The sequence below is a fragment of the Corythoichthys intestinalis genome, chromosome 2, assembly GCF_030265065.1.
Source record: "Corythoichthys intestinalis isolate RoL2023-P3 chromosome 2, ASM3026506v1, whole genome shotgun sequence".
NCBI classification, from domain to species: domain Eukaryota; kingdom Metazoa; phylum Chordata; class Actinopteri; order Syngnathiformes; family Syngnathidae; genus Corythoichthys; species Corythoichthys intestinalis.
The window spans coordinates 51,624,553-51,645,487 of NC_080396.1; the positions used below are offsets into that span (position 1 = coordinate 51,624,553).

The following is a 20,935-nucleotide window of genomic DNA, read 5'->3' on the forward strand; positions in this document are numbered from 1 at the left end:
CCTCTAGAACGCATGACATACATATTGAAGGGCAAACAGGTTTTTGAGAACTTGTGGACACCTTTTATGAATTATGTCAAACAGATGAAATTGTCCCGAGGTTTACTATATCATATCAGGGACTGTGATTCTGTGTTTATGGAGGATAAATGGGGTGAAGCTGGAGCTTAATAATGGTAGAGGAACATATTTTTTTCCCTTTGTTTTTTTTTTTTTTTTTTGTGCGTTCTTGGTGTGGTCTCTTTAAGGTATTGTTTTGATGGTGTGAATTATTAGTTTGAAAATCAATAAAATATTGTGGGAAAAATACAGCAGTTTATTTTCAAGAGGGGTTCAAGAGCAGAACTTTTTCAGCCTTGTCTGTGTTTTCCGCCATATCTATAGATGAATCACTGAATATATATAATAATTTGACTAAATCGACAGGTAGATATAGTTTCAAATCTGTTCCAATAAAATGTAAAATGTGAAAAGAACAAGCACATACTCCTTTCCAGTGGGGGCGCTATTAAAAAAATCGACTTTGTCACATTTTTAATGAGCGGATGTGCCCGTGTTGTTATCCGCCTTGACGTTGCGTGTGTGTGTCGCAAAGATGTCCGCCACTGTTACTAAACAACCGTCTAAAAATGTTTCTAAATCCAATGCAGCAGCCACCGGAGCAGCGGGGGCGACTGGTGCACCCCCAGTTATTCCCCTGGCCTCACCGCTGATGGGGAAAAAGAAGAAACCGTTCCTGGGGATGCCTGCCCCGCTCGGTTACGTTCCCGGTTTGGGTAGAGGGTAAGCTAACTTTTTAGCTAGCTTACTAACTATAAACCTAGTCCTTTTTCACATCTCCATTGACATTCCACAAATGTAATATTCGTAACGTTTTACGTGTGACTATTCCATATGGTGAACATGTGGCATTGTGACTTGTGAATACTCTGCAAATAAAAATGCACTCGTGAGTCGTAGAGAGACGTTGAAATTATTAAGATAAACTTTATTGTGGTTTTGCTGTTGTTATGGGCGTTTAGTTTATATTCTGATTTTCTGACCATTTGTATTTACATCCCGACAGTCACATTACTGTTCATTACCTTGACACATCGTTATTAGATTTATTCTAGGACAAGTGTTTTATTACAGTACAATATTACTTTATTAAATTAGCTTTCATTGTTTTCCTGTAGGGCTACTGGTTTCACTACTCGTTCAGATATTGGTCCCGCTCGTGATGCGAACGATCCAGTAGACGACAGGCATGCTCCTCCAGGGAAGAGGACTGTTGGGGACCAAATGAAAAAAAATCAGGATGATGATGACGAAGATCTGAATGATACTAATTATGATGAGGTGCATTTTATTATACTCAATCATAAATTTCCTCCAACGAGTTTAAAAATTATTATTATTATTTTTTTTAACATGTTAAAAATTGTAACACTTTCTTCCAGTTTAATGGCTACGCGGGTAGTTTGTTCTCCAGTGGTCCGTATGAGAAGGACGATGAAGAAGCAGATGCTATATATTGTGCTTTAGATAAAAGAATGGATGAAAGACGCAAGGAAAGAAGGTTGATTGTAAAACACAACTTTTCAGCATTAAAACATAATTTTCCATAGTGACAGGAAATCATTCATATATTTCCTTTGTGATTTAAGGGAGCTGAGAGAAAAGGAAGAAATAGAAAAATACCGTATGGAGCGACCCAAAATTCAGCAGCAGTTTTCAGACCTAAAGGTAAAGATGGGGCGCAAATCCACGAATGCAATTATCTCTTGAAATCTGCTTCTTTGTCCCTCTGGCTAAATCAGATCAGATTTTTTAAAACTCTACTCTCTTTAACGCAGAGGAAACTGGCAGAGGTCTCAGAGGAGGAATGGCTTAGCATTCCTGAAGTGGGAGACGCCAGGAATAAGCGCCAGAGGAACCCACGCTATGAGAAACTCACTCCTGTTCCAGATAGCTTTTTTTCCAAGCACCTCCAAACAGGAGAGAATCACACCAGTGTGGACCCATTGAAGGGGGTCTGTTTACATGCAATTACATAGTCACAAAAAAAAAAAAATCAAGATTATGAATAATAATTCAATGAATCCTTTCCCTTTCTTCTCTTCACCAGCTGGGCGGTCTTAACACACCATACCCAGGAAGCATGACGCCAGGCCTAATGACACCAGGGACAGGAGACCTGGACATGAGGAAAATTGGTCAGGCCAGGAACACACTCATGGATATGAGACTGAGTCAGGTAGTTGCCGCAGCATCCTTAGACAATTTAGCATAATTTCATACTTAAAGAAGATAAAAGTAGTGAATGGAAAGTAGAACTAAGCTAACACAACATTGCGGGTACGATCAACAACACAAGGTATTAATGTAAGCATATTTAAAATACCTGAAATGCACAGCGCATTAGGCTGTGTTATAATGTCCCTATAGGGAGTTGAGCATAGACACAGTCGCTGGTATACATTCACTCCCTTTATAGTGCAGTTGGTAACCAAATTAAATCAGCTAATCCTAACAGATTTCAAACAGGGTACCCGCGGGTTATTAAAAGTATTAAAAAAGCATTGAATTTAGGTTTCCATTATTAAAGGTATTAAAAGTATTAAATTAGCTGTTGTAAGTCTGGAATTTTTTCACCGTGGTCTTAATTTTCAAGAACATCTCAGTGCAACCTAAATTACATCCGTGACAAAGTTTTTTTTTTTTTTTTAAATCCATAACGAAGATGACGCATAGAATTTTTACGATGCACTGCACTACCAATCGAAATGCAACTCGTGCGTGCCAAACCACTGCAACCAGCAAAACGGAGAATCCATCCACCTCTGCATCGGGAATGCGTCTGTTTGTCGGTGGAACGAAAACCCTGCAGGCAAAAGTATTGTGGATTCTGAACACCAAAACAAACCACCATTCATATACTTCAAATGAGTCCATTGGTGATCTGTTTCGGATATTACGTCCTTTTTGGTCGGCATTGGCTGTCACAATGTTGGTCATGTTGCGTTTTGTTCCAGAGGGAGCGTTCCCGATGTCTTAACTGTCTTTTGTAATGAATTTTCAGTTAGCAGAAAAAAAACGCACATTTTCTTAATGTTTAAATCGTCTACATATTTTTAAGACCATTATAAATGCATTTACACAATGAAATAACGCTGGAAAAGTTTGTTTAACATAATGTTTCTCAAATCGTGTTTTTTTTTTTTTTTCCGAAGGGAGCATTCCCAACTTCATAACTGCAGCCAATTTAAGCTCATCAAGACTTTAAGATAGAGGTAAAATCGGGCCTAAAAAGTCCAGCCCGACCCGAACTGGTCCACGGGTATTAAAGCCCGACCCGCGTTTTGTGTGATAACATTTGTGACTTTTATAACGAATTCTCAGTTGGTAGAAAAAAAAACGCACATTTTCTTAATGTTTAAATAGACTACATATTTTTATGATCATTATAAATTTATTTACACAACGAAATAACGCTGGAAAAGTTTGTCAAATATAAATAAACAGATGCGGTTTTGCGGACTCGACCGCACATTTTCTTAATGTTTAAATAGACTACATATTTTTATGATCATTAGAAATTTATTTACACAACGAAATAACGCTGGAAAAGTTTGTCAAATATAAATAAACAGACGCGGTTTTGCGGACTCGCAGAGGGGAAGATTAAAAAGGGCGTATAGGCACGCTCTGGCTCTGCAATGACCATACAGCGCCTTCTTTTTTTTATCCAAATTGTTTATTATATAACAATTATTCCTTAGCTTATCATTCATACATCGTTTATATATAGTTATTCCAAAAAGTTAGCGAGAAAGAACCCTGGCCCGGCCCAATGTAATAATTGACATTTTAATTTTGGTCATGTTTTCAGTTTAATTTAGCTGTTTCCAGCTTGCTATGTTTATATTTGCGATGTTTGTTTACTGCTTTTCCTCTTACTGCGAAGAGGGAGGAAGACTATTTAAGTCATCAGCCATCTGCTGTGACCCGGGAATTTAACGCCTGTTTTCACGCACACTGCTTCCCATGTCAGTCGACACAGGAAATTGTTTTCACACGCAACTGCTGCACGGTTAAGTCCCGCGATATTCCCGTTGTTTTGGAGTATGTGATGGGGCTCAAGTTACATCCAGATACTTTAGGTTGCAGTTTATGGGTCACGCGAAGGCAGTGGACCTGCTTAAACATTTCGGTTTGCCTTTCAAATGAATGTGAATTTCGCCGTTTTAACTCGAGAGTTAGCCATGTTCACTGGGGTCTTGGCAGGTGCACTAGCGCCTAGCCTGTTACAGAAGATGGCTGGCCTGAGTCCTGTCCTCCTCCTCTTTTTGTCCATAATTATTGTGTGCGTGTGTGGGTTTAAAACAATTCTGACGGACTTTATAATGTTACTTTAAATGTGTTTTAATTGTATCTTCAATATACTGTATGTGCATTTCTTTGTCAAACACAATTAGTAATTGAGGTTAAATTTGATGTTCAGTGCTTAATTTATTTAATATGATTCAATATGGTCTAAATAATGGGTGCGAGAAAAGTATTAATTTTCAGTTGAAATGGCATTAAAAAAGGTCTTAAAAGTCTTGAATTTAGATTTATCAATCCTGGGGGGACCTGTCAAATGTCAGACAAAGTGTCCTAAAATACATAACTTAGTGATTGTCAAAAATGACATGAAGTACAATTCATTTAGTGATGTCATTGTTGAGGGCCCTGTGTTTCCGACAGTGTTTCACTGGGGCATCCAAATACCCTCGCTAAGAGTGGACCGAGTCATAGCATAGGTGGGTAATATACGTCTCAGTAATATGCTTTAATTCGGCACCAAGCAGTGGTTAGGGCGTAGTGTTGGATTAAAGCATTTCACAAAGCTTAGGAAAAACAAAACCACTTAGTAGCAACCCTGGTAAAACCTTAGACTCAATGAATGAAAAGGAATTTTGAGACACACTCAAAAAACAAAGGAACAGCAAAGGAGATTTGGCCACTTGGGCAGACCCAAAGCAAAGTAAGAGTCACATTTTTTTTTTAACAGCACTATTTTAATGTTATGGGACATATTGTTATGTAGTCTGGTATTTGTCATACACATCAGTACTATCTGCATCTCACATGTACTGTATATAGGCATGTGCCGGTTACCGGTTTCACGGTTTACCGTGGTGTGAAAACGTCGCGGTTTCAAAACCACTAAAATTTTCCGTCAGACCGTAGGACGGTATTCGCTATTTTTATTGTGTCAAAAACGCAGCCAGAAGCGGCTTGGCGCAGCAGCGCTCACCCCCTCCCGTTTGTTGCTGTGTGTGAGAGTGACGCTATCGGCTACACAGCCAGCTAACCTAAAAACAATTACTCCAAACATAAGGTGTACTGTTCTTCAATTTATTGAGCTCTCAAATCGTGGTAAGTTTAATATACAAAATGAATACATTTAAAATGTTATACAATTAGATTTTTCCATGTGAGTAGCTTCCACAGATTAGCACCATGGAAAAAGTTCGCCAAAAACAAAACACACATTTTCCTTTCAAATTCAATATACAAACGAAGTAAAAGCTTACAAAGATGAATGTTAGCCTAGGCTCAGCTGGGAGAGCAACTTCGTTGAGTGTTACAGCCGCAGAGTGAGAAAACAAGCTTGATTCGCTTGAATGAAGGGGAAAAAGTGATAGCATCAAAGATCGCTAATTGCGAACGATGATCTTGCCCTAAGCACAAATCCATGTTCGCTGGATCAAGGTGAGGTCTCACTCCCAATGTGTTTTTTTAAAATTTTTTTTTAGATGAAACCTTTCCACAACAATATTGACATTTTAACTAACTTATACATTTTTACCTAACTTATGAATTCCTTATGTTCTTTTTAACACAAAGGCATGACATCATGTAGACTAGAGTTGACACAGTGGCTGAAAATGGCGAAACTTCACTTAAGCTTTTCCACCCTCAAAAAAAAGTCATGCAGTATAAATTTTTAAAAATTTTGTTCAGAAGTGTTTTTACTTTATAGAAATTATTTTGTTCTTGCTGTAATCTTGTGCAGCTTGAGCTGTGGCTGTGAGTATAGTCTATAAGTTATATTTATTTTAATTTTATTTCAAATATTTTTTTATTGATTATTTATTTTAACAATATATTCATGTTCCAATTTGCAACTATGGTCTGAAAAAAAAAAAATCCTGTTCAATGGAAAAAAGTTTTTTTTTTTTTTTTTTTTTTTTTTAACCCAAACATCTCAAAATTTTTGGGAGCTATAATTGCAATACCGTGATACCGCGGTATTTTTGCTCACGGTTATCGTACCGTCAAAATCTCATACCGGCACATGCCTAACTGTATATGTTTAGTTTTGGCAGTGCAAAATTTTTATCCGGTTACTCTGTGGGGTAATTAAGATAATAATAGATTCTAAAAAATACTTGATAACTACAGCTTCATCACAGGAAGGGTCATCTCATTGATTTCACAATTCTTTTTCTCATGTGTCTGCCTGCCTCTTTCGTCAGGTGTCTGACTCAGTCAGCGGTCAGACAGTGGTGGACCCTAAAGGTTACCTTACGGACCTCAATTCTATGATCCCCACACATGGAGGGGACATCAGGTATGGGCACAATGCAACGCCCAAGGTTCTTGTGTTTTATTCTTTTTGCATTTGAGGAGTTCTTCATGGCTGTCTTTGGCTCTGTATTTGTCCAGTGACATTAAAAAGGCTCGTCTGCTGCTGAAATCAGTGAGGGAGACAAACCCTCATCATCCGCCTGCCTGGATTGCTTCGGCCAGGCTGGAAGAAGTAACCGGGAAACTGCAGGTGGCCCGGAATCTCATCATGAAAGGCACAGAGATGTGTCTGAAGGTAAAGGATGGAGGCGCCTTTAAGTGGGTGTTTGTGTGATACATTTCTGTTTTTGTTTTATTGATTTCATTTGTTATGTTTTTTGTCACTAGACAAAAGCATAAAAGCTTCTTTTAGCTTCTTATTCCTTGTTATTGGCTAATAAAAATATTTGATGCTAAGCTCTTAGTTTTCCGTGAAAGAAAACTGTGGTTGTCCTCCCTGCTCACCAGAGTGAGGACGTGTGGCTGGAGGCGGCCAGGCTCCAGCCTGGTGACACGGCCAAAGCTGTGGTAGCGCAAGCTGTTCGGCACATGCCGCAGTCTGTCCGAATATATATCAGAGCTGCGGAACTGGAAACGGATGTCAGAGCAAAGAAAAGAGTCCTCAGAAAAGGTAACGTGCAAGTTAAATGTACCATCTTTGTTTGATTATGTTTTTTTGTAACTGTTCTTGATATCCACGTAGCCTTGGAGAATGTGTCTAAGTCAGTTCGTCTGTGGAAGACAGCCGTCGAGCTGGAGGAGCAGGAAGATGCCAGAATCATGCTAAGCAGAGCAGTAGAGTGTTGCCCTACAAGTGTAGAGGTGCCTAGAGCCCCAATTCTGCTATTTGACCCCTCTGTGTGAAACATCCCATCATTACTGTTTGTCTCCATCATCTTTAGCTGTGGCTGGCTTTGGCTCGATTGGAGACATATGAAAATGCCCGACGTGTCCTAAATAAGGCTCGTGAGAACATCCCTACTGATCGTCACATCTGGATCACTGCCGCAAAGTTGGAGGAAGCCAATGGCAATACACAGATGGTGGAGAAGATCATTGAGAGAGCCATCACCTCGCTGCGCGCTAACGGGGTGGAGATCAACAGAGAGCAGTGGATACAGGTGTGTTACTTGTTACTCACAAACTATTTAATTTCGTGGCTGTCTTGCAAGATGTTGATTTGCAGTCTTTTCTTGCAGGATGCGGAAGAATGCGACAAGGCTGGCAGTGTAGCCACCTGCCAAGCAATAATCAGAGCAGTCATCGGGATTGGCATCGAAGAGGAAGACCGCAAACACACTTGGATGGAGGACTCTGATAGTGTGCGTGTATAGCGTTGTGCTCAGTTAGTGTGCAAATTCACAGTTGTGCTCATATGTCAACATGTTAATTAAAAAGTTGAAGTTATTCAATTCCCCTAAAAAGGCAAGCAAAATTGCTGCTGCAATGTAATAGACAATGATAGAAGAACCAGACTTGCTTTAAAAATGAACTTTTTTTACATTGACCACTAACTGCTTTAATGTTTACCATGAATTAATTTACTGACCTCAACGTTTTCGGCTTACACCCTAGTATCTGAAGGATTTCTTGACTTAAAACATTTTTGTGTTCATTAATTTACTGACCTCAACGATTTTGGCTTACACCCTGGTATCTGCAGGAGTCCTTGACTTAAAACATTTTTGTGTTTTAGTGCGTGGCCCATGGAGCATTGGAGTGTGCCAGGGCCATCTATGCCCATGCTCTGCAGGTGTTCCCCAGTAAGAAAAGTGTGTGGCTTCGAGCTGCCTACTTTGAAAAGAACCATGGAACAAGGTAATTAATATCTTCCTCCTGAAGTGACATTTTGTATTTAATAATCTCGTCCACATTGTGTTTTCAACATGAACCCATCAGGGAGTCTTTAGAAACCCTGCTTCAGAAAGCTGTGGCTCACTGTCCAAAGGCAGAGGTATTGTGGCTTATGGGAGCAAAATCCAAGTGGCTCGCTGAGGATGTGCCTGCTGCTAGAAGTATTCTAGCGCTGGCCTTTCAGGTAATGGAGCTGCTTCTGCGAAAAATCACTGATCCAAATAAAGCTTTATCACACAGACCGACACTTCTATTCTGAAATAGAAATGACCAGAAGTCTGTTCATTCATTAACCTTTGATTTCAGGTTCTGCAAAATTGAGGTTTAACTGGAATAATTTATGTTGGGCACTTTTGTTACTCCATTACTACACTTTTCCACAGGCTAATCCAAACAGTGAGGAGATCTGGCTGGCTGCAGTCAAGCTTGAGTCTGAAAATAACGAGTATGAGAGAGCTCGTCGTTTGTTAGCCAAAGCTCGTAGCAGTGCTCCAACGGCTAGAGTGAGTCTCCCATCCCTCATTGCTCTTTTCACACTGTTTCCAAATCCTTAAACCTGAAGGTACTCTGAGCCAATTTACACGGAGATGCTCCAACCCAATTAACCGAAAACGTTCCGTTATTGATTTGCGTGAACACGACCAGCCCTCGATTTTGAATTTGTTGCGGATTGTTGTCGCAGCGTCTCCGTGTAAACGGTCCTTTAGTTTTATTGTGCGCTGACAGTTGTCGTCATTACTTCACTTTTGACTACGTTGATTGCTCCATCAGATTGCAAGTCATAATGAGGAAGTTCAGCTATGCATTTGGAAAATGTCACAGAAAGCATATGAACTTTTCTCAGAATTAAAAAGGGACACCACACTTTTTTTTTGCTTGCACATTCTTATTCTAAAATGGGTGTTGTTTTAAAAGGTGTTCATGAAGTCAGTCAAGTTGGAGTGGGTATTAGGGAACATTGAAGCTGCGCAGGAGTTGTGCACAGAGGCCCTGAAACACTATGAGGACTTTCCAAAACTCTGGATGATGAAAGGCCAGATTGAGGAACAATGTGACAATACAGATAAAGCGAGAGAGGCTTACAACCAAGGGGTGAGTTCTTTGCCAAGGCTCTCATTTTTTCCTCTAAGGCTAATGTCCCTTATTTTCATGCAGTTGAAAAAGTGTCCCCAATCAGTAGCCCTGTGGCAGCTGACATCACGTCTAGAAGAACGAGTGGGCCAGCTGACCAGAGCTAGAGCCATCCTGGAGAAGGCGCGACTCAAGAACCCACAGGGTCCAGAGTTGTGGTAAGGAATCACTTAGCACAGAAAAAAGAGAAAGTAAATGCGAGTTATTTTAAGATGGAAGATCGAAAAAACATTTGCGGTCAATCTGTGATCAGCTGATCATAAAAATATCAAACGTAGCATGGTGCTGATGGAGACCTCGTTTGACAAATTTTGAAAAGTCCCTCAAAAAGAGTCCAATGTTCATAGTTTTCAAGCAGTTTATGACACAATAGGTGAGGTAAACTAACTTCCAAGCACACATAAAAAAGTTACACATATTGTGTACCAAAAACAAACTACTTTTCGTTTTTTTTGTCCGCCTGCTATCTTAATACTATTAAACAATGGAAGGCGTCATTCACTTGCCAATGAAAACTCATCGCTTTACAATTTGTATTTGCACACAAAGGCCTCAGTGACAGTCAATAAAAAGAAATGGAACAATAGTCATAGGAATTTACACTTCATATGGAGCCAAAAACAAATTATATTACGAGCTGCCAAAAATAATTTTTCATTTAAGCTCTTACTGGGAAGCGTCACACTGCCTCCCAGTGGCCAACATTTATTCACAATAAGAGTACTTTAAAGGGGCACCATGCTGCTAAGAACATTAAAAATGATATGAAAACGCCCCAAAACCATATGTGAGCATGTTGCTAGAGATCTCAGCATTACAAGTTTGTGCATTGTAATGTATTATATTCTGTGGTTACTATGGTAACCGAATGCGTACAGGTGAAATGTCACCACAAAAATGCTTACTCCTGCTTTAATATATGGCAGGTTTTGTACATACAGTGGTACCTCTACCTACAAATTAATTGTTTCTGGAAGTAGTTTTGTAACTCCAAAATTCTGTAAGTAGATACGCGTTTTTGAAGGAGCGGTTTCTTTTCTGTTTACAAGAGGCAGTGTATTCAGTGCAGCTAATTTAGTTTGTATTTACTTCATATGTTAATAAAATGTTCAGCTACGCTCTATTTTCATTGCACGTTATTTAAAATTATAGGTTAAAAAAACAATCACAATAGCCATACCAAATCAAAAAATAGAAATGAGAAGAATTAAGCTCAGATCATATGGAGAGAAAAAAAAATGTGATCTGTTTTTTGTCCTGGTTGCCCAGCCCTAAAAGAAAGACACTTTAATGACACATGAAGCTTATCACTCACGTTTCTCCCGGTAACAAGGTTGGAATCGGTCCGATTGGAATACCGGTCGGGACTGAAAAACATTGCAAACACACTAATGGCCAAAGCTCTGCAGGAATGTCCAAATTCAGGTGAGCATGTGACCATTGTAGTGTGCTGCCATTCGTTCTTGTAATACATTAATAAAGGTAGTTAAAATTCTTCTTCATTCAAGGCATCCTGTGGGCTGAAGCAGTGTTTTTGGAGGCCAGGCCACAGAGGAAGACCAAGAGTGTGGATGCTTTGAAGAAATGTGAACATGATCCACACGTGTTGCTTGCTGTGGCCAAGTATGACTGCCCCTTTGTCTATACTGTATACTACAGACAAATATTTATGAAAACGCATGCCCTTAGGTTGTTCTGGAGTGAGCGGAAGATCACCAAAGCCAGAGAATGGTTCCTCCGCACGGTGAAGATAGAGCCTGACCTGGGAGATGCTTGGGCTCTCTTCTACAAGTTTGAACTCCAGCATGGAACAGAGGTAAGATCCCTTTATTTAGATAGCCTAGCCAGTAGACTGTTACCGTTCTAGAGTTTTTGTTAAAGTCAAACAGTTGGGGCTGACCATTATAACTTCATTTGGTCATTGGCTGCTATGGTTATTACCTATTAAAGAATACGGCAGATTTTTATGAGTAGAAAATCCCAAAACAGAATTCCACTCTACCTTTATCTCTGTTTCTTTGTCATCCATTAGGCACAACAGGAAGAGGTGCGAAAGCGCTGTGAGAATGCCGAACCACGCCATGGTGAGCTGTGGTGTGCAGAGTCCAAACACGTCCTGAACTGGCAGAAGAAGACAGTAGAGATTCTTGCACAAGTTGCAAGCAAGATCAAAAACACATTCTAAGACTGAGGAATTGGACTTGACACATATAGTGAACCTTTCAACAAATCGTCAAAGGAAGGGAACCCTTTTGGACTCACACAGCTTGGCTTCCTTGTTGTATTTGTCCATTTGCTGCAAGCCTATTGTGAATTAATGTTGTCTCCAAAATTACTTTCGTAACAAATGAAAAATGTATCTGTAGTTTTGGTTTTGCAGTAAAGGTTTTCCCTTTTTATTGTTTAAATAAACTGTTCTGTTCAGCTGCATAGGCAGGGAGAGCGTAATCCTGATTGTCGTTATAGGCTGAATAGTTTTAATGTGCCGCCTGGGAGTTTAGTCTACTCCCAATGTGGTTGTTCATATTATGTTGTTTATTCAGAGAAAGCAGCTGGACATAAATTATTTTTGGGGTATGGATAGAAGGAAAAACAGAAGAACACAAGGATTACTGATGCATAAAAACCCATTATTCATCATTAATGATCGCCTTATCCAAGTAGCATTTCTGCCTACTCTTACGAAGGGGACACCATGAGGGGAGGTGAAAGCTAGTAACCAAAAGAGAGAAAGAGGGGAGATAGGACAGCTAAAAGTATGTGAACAGGTGAATGTGCAAACAATGTTAATAATGGGTAGAGGAGAATCCAGTATTAGGACAAATCACCTGTATTTCTCAATATACTCAGTCGACATCTTGCAATACAAACGTCAAATTTGTTACTCCCTGCCCTCAACAGAAATATAAAACCACCTAATCACTGAATGTATTTTGTGAATAAATAAGCAGAAATGCATTGCCTTGACTGATAAAACATGTTTTATATTACCGTTTACCGTTCCCCTTTTTGCAAGCAAGACGTATTTTACAAATGTATTTGTATTTAAAAATATTGACACCACTAGCTTTGTATAGTATACTAGGCCTTCCCAAAAAATTACCTTATTGTGATAGTTTATTATTTTCTGTAATGTATTGATAAACATTAGACTTTCATATATTTTAGATTCATTACACACAACTGAAGTAGTTCAAGCCTTTTATTAATATTGATGATTTTGGCAAAAGTCAAGAAAAAACAAAAATCCCTGTCTAGAAAAATTTGCACATTTCATCCGACCAATACAAAAAAAAGTTTTTTAATACAAAAAAAGTCAACCTTCACATAATTATATCAGCTATGCACTCAGTACTTGGTCGGGACTTCTTTTGCAGAAATGACTGTTTCAATGCGGCGTAGCATGGAGGCAATCAGCCTGTGGCACTGCTGAGGTGTTATGGAGGCCCAGGATGCTTCGATATCGGCCTTATGCTCATCCACAGTGTTGGGTCTGGTGTCTCTCAACTTCCTCTTCACAATATCCCACAGATTCTCCATGGGGTTCAGGTCAGGAGAGTTGGCAGGCCAATTGAGCACAGTAATGCCATGGTCAGTAAACCATTTACCAGTGGTTTTGGTGTGTGAGCAGGTGCCAGGTTGTGCTGAAAAATGAAATCTTCATCTCCATTAAGCTTGTCAGCAGATGGAAGCATGAAGTGCTCCAAAATCTCCTGATAGCTAGCTGTATTGACCCTGCCCTTGATAAAACACAGTAGACCAAACACCAGCAGCTGACGTGGCATCCCAGACCATCACTGACTGTGGGTACTTGACACTGGACTTCAGGCATTTTGGCATTTCCTTATCCCCAGTCTTCCTCCAAACTCTGGCACCTTGATGTCTGAATGACATGCAAAATTTGCTTTCATCTGAAAAAAGTACTTTGGACCACTGAGTTCAGTGCTGCTTCTCTGTAGCACAGGTCAGGCGCTTCTGCCGCTGTTTCAGGTTCAAAAGTGGCTTGACCTGGGGAATGCGGCACCTGCAGCCCATTTCCAGCAAACGCCTGTGCACGGTGGCTCTGGATGTTTCTACTCCAGACTCGGTCCACTGTTTTTGCAGGTCAACCCAAGGTCTGGAATCGGGCCTTCTCCACAATCTTTCTTAGGATGCGGTCACCTCCTCTGGTTGTGCAGCGTTTCCTGCCACCCTTTTTCCTTCCCACAGACTTCCCACTGAGCTGCCTTGATACAGCACTCTGGCATGAGCCTATTCGCTCAGAAATTTCTTTCTGTGTCTTAGCCTCTTGCTTGAGGGTGTCCATGATGGCCTTCTGGACAGCAGTCAGGTTGGCAGTCTTGCCCATGATTGCGGTTTTGAGTAATGAACCAGGCTCAAAGCCTGAGGAATCTTTCGCAGGGGTTTTGAGTTCATTCGTTGATTCAGATGATTAGGTTAGTAGGTTCTTTAGAGTACCTTTTCATGATATGCTAATTTTGTTGAGATATGGATTTTTGTTTTTTCTTGACTTTTTTGCCAAAATCATCAATATTAAAACAATAAAAGGCTTAAAGTACTTCAGTTGTATGTAATGAATCTAAAATATATGAAAGTCTAATGTTTATCAGTACATTATAGAAAATAATGAACTTTATCACAATACGCTATTTTTTTGAGAAGGACCGGTACATGTTTAGCATAGTTGTTGGTAGGAACCGTAGTACAAAAATAATTGTTCCTGCCCGGGATGCAATTACGGCAGGACATTACGATGTGTTGTCATCCCGACGTGAGATAATGGGAATTCTTCAAATTAAATCTTGCTACTACGTCGTATTTTAGCGCACATTGCTTGCGACGTGTTAACAGAAGACTATTGTCTCAAGAAGCCGTAGGTAAAAACTTGAGTATTTACACTGTTATTCGAACTCTGGAAAATGTGGTCGAGTTAGTTTTGCCATTTTTGTATAACATCAAATTCTCCGCGTTTAGATTCCCAAAAATGGCTAGTAGCAGAGTAGATATGGATCCTGATGTTGCTCGAAGGCTATTTGAGGAGGGGGCCACCCTTGTGCTCATGGGAGTCCCTCAGGGCACAGAGTTCGGCATTGACTGCAAAAGTTGGCAGGTTGGTCCCCGCTTCCGGGGTGTTAAGATGATACCCCCGGGGCTGCACTTTCTCAATTACTGTTCTGTCAATTCACCGAGCTGTGGAGGAGAAGTTGGTCCCAAGACTGGCCTCTTCCTCCATCTCAAACCGAGAGACATCTTGTTGGCTAACTGGGACCCAAAAGAGGAAGATCTGGACTTCTCCGCTTCCCACAACATGGAGGAAGTGGGCAGAATCAGAGCAAACCTGCAGGATCTGGATCCGTATCTTGGACCTTATCCGTATGAGGTGATGAGAAAGTGGGTGTCCCTCTCGGACCGTCTAAGCGAAGAGGTGGCAATCAACTTGCAGCCTCTCTCTGGTCGAGTACGTGCCTACAGTGACGTTGTCCCTGAGACTGAGTTCAGACACACCAAGGACCGGGCTGAGCAGCCAAGGAACGACACAGCATGCCAGACCATGAGGGAGGGACTAGACAGGCTCCCCAAGATGAAGGAAAGGGAAGGGACACAGCTGCGCTTCTCTGCCATCCCAGAGAAGACTTACCCTCCTGGGGCCACACCTGCCCAGATCACACAATGCAGCCTGGACTTCACCTACGCCCTGGAGACTGTGCTTGACCAGAACCACCAGCAGAAGCCTCTCAATCTGCTAGGTGAGTGTCTTTGTTTAGATTTAGCAGAACGTCTTTGGCATGTGACAAAGTACGCCAGACAATTTTGACGTATGGCTAGGATCAGAGTCCCCAGGAAAACAGCTGTTATGAGTGCCATGACTGGCATGCCATTCTTTATGAGTTGGTGTTGTTAACAGCACATTTATATTGTTACGTTAACAGCACATGCATATTGTTACAACATAAGTATATAATTTAAAGCGACCCCTAAAATGTTATGTTATTTTATCTGATTTATAGGGTCGATAAACATCGTACTACATGCACATCTCATTAAAAATTAGGAGTGGGAATCTCTTGATACCTCACGATATGATACGATTTGCGATACAAAGCTCACGATAACGATGATCTGACGATATGGCGATACAACGATTATCGATACATTGGACAAACAACTAATAAAAAGAAAAACAAGCTTCTACTGTGAATTGGAATGAGTTTATCACTAGTAGACATCCAATCCGTTTGAAGTGGGAGGGATGGCAGGGAATGAGTTCATTCGCTGCCACCCTCCCAGTTCAAATGGATTGAATGTCTATGGCAGTCAGTGGCAGCCAATGCCAGGCAATGAGGTAATTTCGGGCTATTTAAGGTCATTTACCATTTGAATCTGTTACTTCCTGTTTATTTTGAGTTACAGAACAGGACGTGACCTGGGAATCACCCAAATGAATAGGCAGTGACTGAAACTCAAAAGGAAATTACCTGTAAATGCCATGAAAATCGGACAGAATGACTGTAAATGCTCTGGTTTCGAATGAACGAATGTTCCCAGTTTAAATGGATTCGGCGTCGTGCACCGTGAATGCAGCCTTAGAGTTAACTGAGACACTATTATGGTGGAAGATTTTGGTAGCAACTTGTTGGTTCCTTTTTATTTATTTTTTTAGACATTGACACCTTTTTAAAACAATATCTCGATTCTTGGCAGGAGCATATCGATAACCTTTTGTGATACAAAGTATCACGATATTTCACCATTTCGATATTTTACCACACCGTATTAAAAATACCAATATGCTCTCTTAAAAAGGTCTTTTTCCTTTGTGTATATTTTCAGCAGTCTAGCTTGTAATGCGCAAAAGTATTTGTTTTATTTCATCACTGCAAAATTAATGTTCAAAATGGCTTGGTATGCGGCCTTTTTCTAGTGGTATGGAAATGCTTCACTTCATTAAATGTTGTTTTTTTGCAGGGGGCACTTGCTGTGAAAAGTTTGATGACCACTGATTTGTATGACAATGCCGTACTGATAACATTATGTATCTCGCAATACATGACTTTAAAAACTCTGAAGGATATGACCCTGTCAATTTTCCTTGACATTCTGATATTTTGTAATCGGATGGTGGAATCTTAACCTTTTCCTAACTCTAACCCTAAACCAAATTTAGACTAGTAGGTGAAACTCTTTTCCCAGGTGAGCTGCAGTTTGCCTTTGTGTGCTTCCTGATCGGAAATGTGTACGAGGCCTTTGAGCACTGGAAGCGTCTACTGAGCCTGCTGTGTCGAGCAGAGGCGGCCATGCAGAAGCACAAGGAGCTCTACCTGGGACTCATTGCTGTTCTCTACCACCAATTGGGAGAAATCCCTCCTGACTTCTTTGTGGACATTGTGTCTCAGAACAATTTCCTCACCTCAACGCTACAGGTAAGAGTGCTTCGGTTTTAGTGATGTGCAATACACTATGCAAATGAGGTGTCTTTAACCCGCTGCAAAAAATGTTTTTTTTGTTTTGTTTTGTTTTTTTGTTTTGATAGTTTGAACTATAAATTATCTCTTCAAATTGGAGGTTAGGTGATACAAAATTATAGGAGAACACTGGTTGAATGCCAGAATAGCAACAGTGCTTCTGTAAGTGCCTTCATGTTGTTTGAGTGACTGATTTTTTTTTCCTGCAGGACTTTTTCCAGTTTGCCAGTGGGCCTGGAGTGGATGCAGTGCTCCGCAAAAGAGCAGAGAAATTCAAAGCCTATCTCACCAAAAAGTTTAACTGGGATTTCGATGCAGATTTGGATGAATGCGCACCGGTGGTTGTGGATCTTCCGGAGGGATTTTCTGTGGACTGACATCACGTTTGCTGAAAAACTTGGCCTTCCAAGTCAGATGGATGTCACTTATCAAAATAATGCTCCATGTGAAAAGCTATTTACAGGCCTGTTCCTCTGTACACATATGTGGTGCCTCATTAACAAGGTTACAGTTAAGAAGTACATTCTTCTTTTTAAATTGTTGCGAGCAAATTCTTTGATATATATACTGGTAGTTCTCTTTGTATCTGGAATAGTTTTTAGAGAGTAGATATTGTTCTAAAGAGGTTTTTGTAAAATCTGAAGAATATTAATAAATAAAAATAATATCAGTAAACTTTATAAATTATAGGACTAATAATTAATGAATATAAACATTCTTTCGTGATGAGTGTCACATGAGTAATATGATAGTTCAATCACATGTTCATATAAAGTGTGTTAACTCTCCCATCCATTATTTGTACCACTTATCCTCTCTAAGGCTATGTAGGTGCTGGATAATGTTGAGTAATGCTAAATGTTTGCAATAAACCTGTATAGAAACGTAGAAGTGCATTTATCTTAAAGTATTTTTAATACCCATTTTCTTCTGAAGACATTATCATATCGGCTTCCCCCACCAGATGGCGCTGACGAGTTAATGATTTTTCTGTCTCCTCAGAGAAGATTGATTGCTTTCTACAGTGCATTTGGTGTGAAATTCGATTTTTTTTTTCTAGTCCAATTCAAAATATCTTATTTTCATTTGAGGGCCTATATCAAATTACAGAAAATCCCGAACAGTTATTTCTCTTTTATATGTAACTGAAAAGCACAGCTGGAAAAGGATTGGATCATGAGAGGAAACAACATAAAACAGTCTATTTGTGCCCCCTCGCTCTTCCTCAGGCTTCAAATGATTGGATATTATCAATGAGTACATGCGGTCTCCCCCCCAAAAAAAAACAGCAACGAGTCATCTGCACAAGGGCGTAGGTTTGGTCTTAATATTAGTAGGGACGATATAACAGCATAATCTGCATGTACACTTTTTGCTGGGGACGGGACATTAATAAGACCAAACATACTGTATTTGGTGAATGGGGGTCAGGACTATATTTCTCACCAATATGAACCTAATTAATTGATAGGCTAAATGATTAATGCAAAACAAATCTGTATTGACCTAACTTTCACACTGCAAATTTATAACGTTTTAATCTTATAATTTTCTTTTAAATTTAGTCAAATAATTTTATCCATCATTATTTTGAGTGTGCGTCAGATTATTTCACTTTAAGTAAATATTACTATTTGTTCGTATTGAGCCCATACATCTAAAAGTTGGTCATCTTTCACCTAAATCAAGAAAAAAAAATATCAATGTTTTGAACAATATCCTTGAATTAAAAACATTTCTGACAAGTTTTTCTTTTAAGATTAAATATACGAACTTTTTGCTTAAAATAAGTGTCTTATTTTAGTCTTATTTTTAGCTTGCAATTTTCTTATTTGAAGAAATCTCGGTGAGTAAAAATCGACTTGAAGTACTGTAGCAGTAGCAAAATTAGTGGATTGTTCCCCACATCCACAACATTAACGTCTTTTTACATTACTTAACGTGGCAGCTGCTGGCGGGAAAAAAAAACGACACATTTTTAATATACCTCGTCTTTGAAGGGCGGGGGAGGCGCATGTTGTAATTCTGTCGGGCTATGAATGGTGTGTGTGTGTGTGGGGGGGGGTTCAGGTCATCAGCCAATCAAACTTGCGTTTCAGGGGAAAAATGGACTGGCACATTCAACAAGTGAAAAGGGGTCAGTGTAAGTGAACATAATTAAACTACTGTAATTGTTATAATAATGGTAGGCTCAATTCTATCCTTACAACATATGGGAAGACAATCTAAATGAACTATATAAGTAAAGTCATTATATGTTGCAAATAAAGTTGCTTAAAAGTTGGTGGGGATAATTTGAACATCCTGAAAAGTTGGTAGTGTTATGTCCCTACCATCCCTATGCAAACCTACACCCTTGCATCTGCAGTCTTCTTTCAACAATGCATGTGACTTCTTGAATGAAAATATTAATATTCATTTTCTGTGAAATTACAAACTTTTGCTGGATAAGTTTAAAATATAGGTCAATTATTTACTTTTTTTTCTTTTTTCTTTTTTTTTTTATCACTCATGCATCGAATTTTTACTGTGTCTTGATGCAGGTCCCAGAAATTTTTGACTACTGGTCAACTGTTGTAGTCTGCTAGATAATGACAAACCAAGGGATCAATTAAGATCTTCATCTTCATTCGCGTTTTTCCAAAATTCTGATGCGACTTAAAATTTCAAGCATTAAAACAAAGATGGCGGCTGTACACCATTTTAGAAATTATATCAGGACAGTGTTTGACTCCACATAAGAGGTTTCCTAGAATTTTGTTTTGAAATTTAATAAAAGTTTCTTACAACTGCTTATTAAAGAACAAAAAAAGCCTCAAATAGTCCATTCTTTCTTGTACTAGATGTGTACACAGTACTATATAATCATAGAACATAATATTCTGTGGGGATTGAAAAAATAGTCAATTGAGACCAGGTAAAAATAGCACAAGACGGGGAAAACATCCAAAGAAGAGCACAGGTCAACTGACTGAAAAAAACATAGCTGCTCGTTTTAAATCCACATATGTGGCTCTATTTTCATCTCTGGCACAGATTCAGAATAATGTGCTGTTGCACTGCATGAGGAGGTGACTTATACCAGGTGTTGCTAAATATAGCCATTCTGATAACAAATATGTTGACCTAACCATTGAGTAAGTCAAAATTGAAATATTTTTTTTCTATTCATTTGATAGAATTGATTACCCTTGTTTGAAAAAGCCTGCATGTGCTTGGTCTTTATTCCCTCCTGCTATAGTTCCACTGAAGTTTTTACATGTCTGATTCCCATGATGTGAGACAGCCACGTCTATATTGTCTTTTTTCCCCTAGAATATGGGAGTGCAGTTTGAGCTTGGTCACATTTGGAAGTTTGGTACCCAGACAAATGGACAAGAGCGGGGGGGTTTGCACTAAAACAGCTGAATGTGTTAAAAAAAAAAAAAAAAAAACTCCTGGAAATGTCATACACATCAGTGTGTGTGAACTGTGAACACTAAGGTTCTGTTTGAATGATCTGCTCAAGTGATTAGAGGCTGGGGCAAAAACCCAAGCATTAGATTTTGGAGGCATGTCAGTGTTTGTCCGTCTGCCGTTGTGATCATGTACAGCAAGCTTGAAAAACGCATTCCCCTGCAAACTTATTGATTGAGTGAAGGCATTTCAGTGGCACAGCAAATACTGTGATAACATGCAATGCCATGTTCTGCTGGTCTCATGCATGTTTCTGTGCTCATGAGGTAAGTCTTCCATGAGAGCTTAACTAAACATTTGGCAAGTCCAATTTTAATCAAGCTAGGTTTAAACAAGTCACATGTCCATTCCTGGCCTCTCATTTCTCTTGGGCCACAGTTCACCAGAGACCTCTCATTCCACCCCCACCTGCCCATCACGTGAGTGATAGC

At 39.6% G+C, this 20,935-nt stretch overlaps 2 protein-coding genes across 2 annotated transcripts; both read left to right on the forward strand.

The window, feature by feature from the left end:
• Window positions 1–556: 556 nt before the first annotated feature.
• prpf6 (PRP6 pre-mRNA processing factor 6 homolog (S. cerevisiae)) lies at window positions 557–12,543 on the forward strand. The gene is made up of 21 exons (XM_057830180.1): window positions 557–783; window positions 1,179–1,341; window positions 1,443–1,561; window positions 1,650–1,728; window positions 1,839–2,015; window positions 2,111–2,239; window positions 6,510–6,604; window positions 6,700–6,856; window positions 7,069–7,231; window positions 7,304–7,422; window positions 7,503–7,721; window positions 7,800–7,922; window positions 8,297–8,418; window positions 8,500–8,638; window positions 8,838–8,957; window positions 9,370–9,546; window positions 9,610–9,743; window positions 10,919–11,010; window positions 11,094–11,208; window positions 11,275–11,401; window positions 11,618–12,543. Exons 1-21 carry the CDS (start codon window positions 596–598, stop codon window positions 11,768–11,770), a joined length of 2,910 nt encoding a protein of 969 aa, XP_057686163.1. The 5' UTR covers window positions 557–595; the 3' UTR covers window positions 11,771–12,543.
• Window positions 12,544–14,299: 1,756 nt separating this feature from the next.
• Window positions 14,300–20,439, forward strand: aar2 (AAR2 splicing factor). The gene is made up of 4 exons (XM_057830190.1): window positions 14,300–14,462; window positions 14,560–15,332; window positions 16,777–17,006; window positions 17,258–20,439. The coding sequence occupies exons 2-4, from the start codon at window positions 14,570–14,572 to the stop codon at window positions 17,423–17,425; spliced, it is 1,161 nt and encodes a 386-aa protein (XP_057686173.1). The 5' UTR covers window positions 14,300–14,462; window positions 14,560–14,569; the 3' UTR covers window positions 17,426–20,439.
• The last annotated feature ends 496 nt before the right edge of the window (window positions 20,440–20,935 follow it).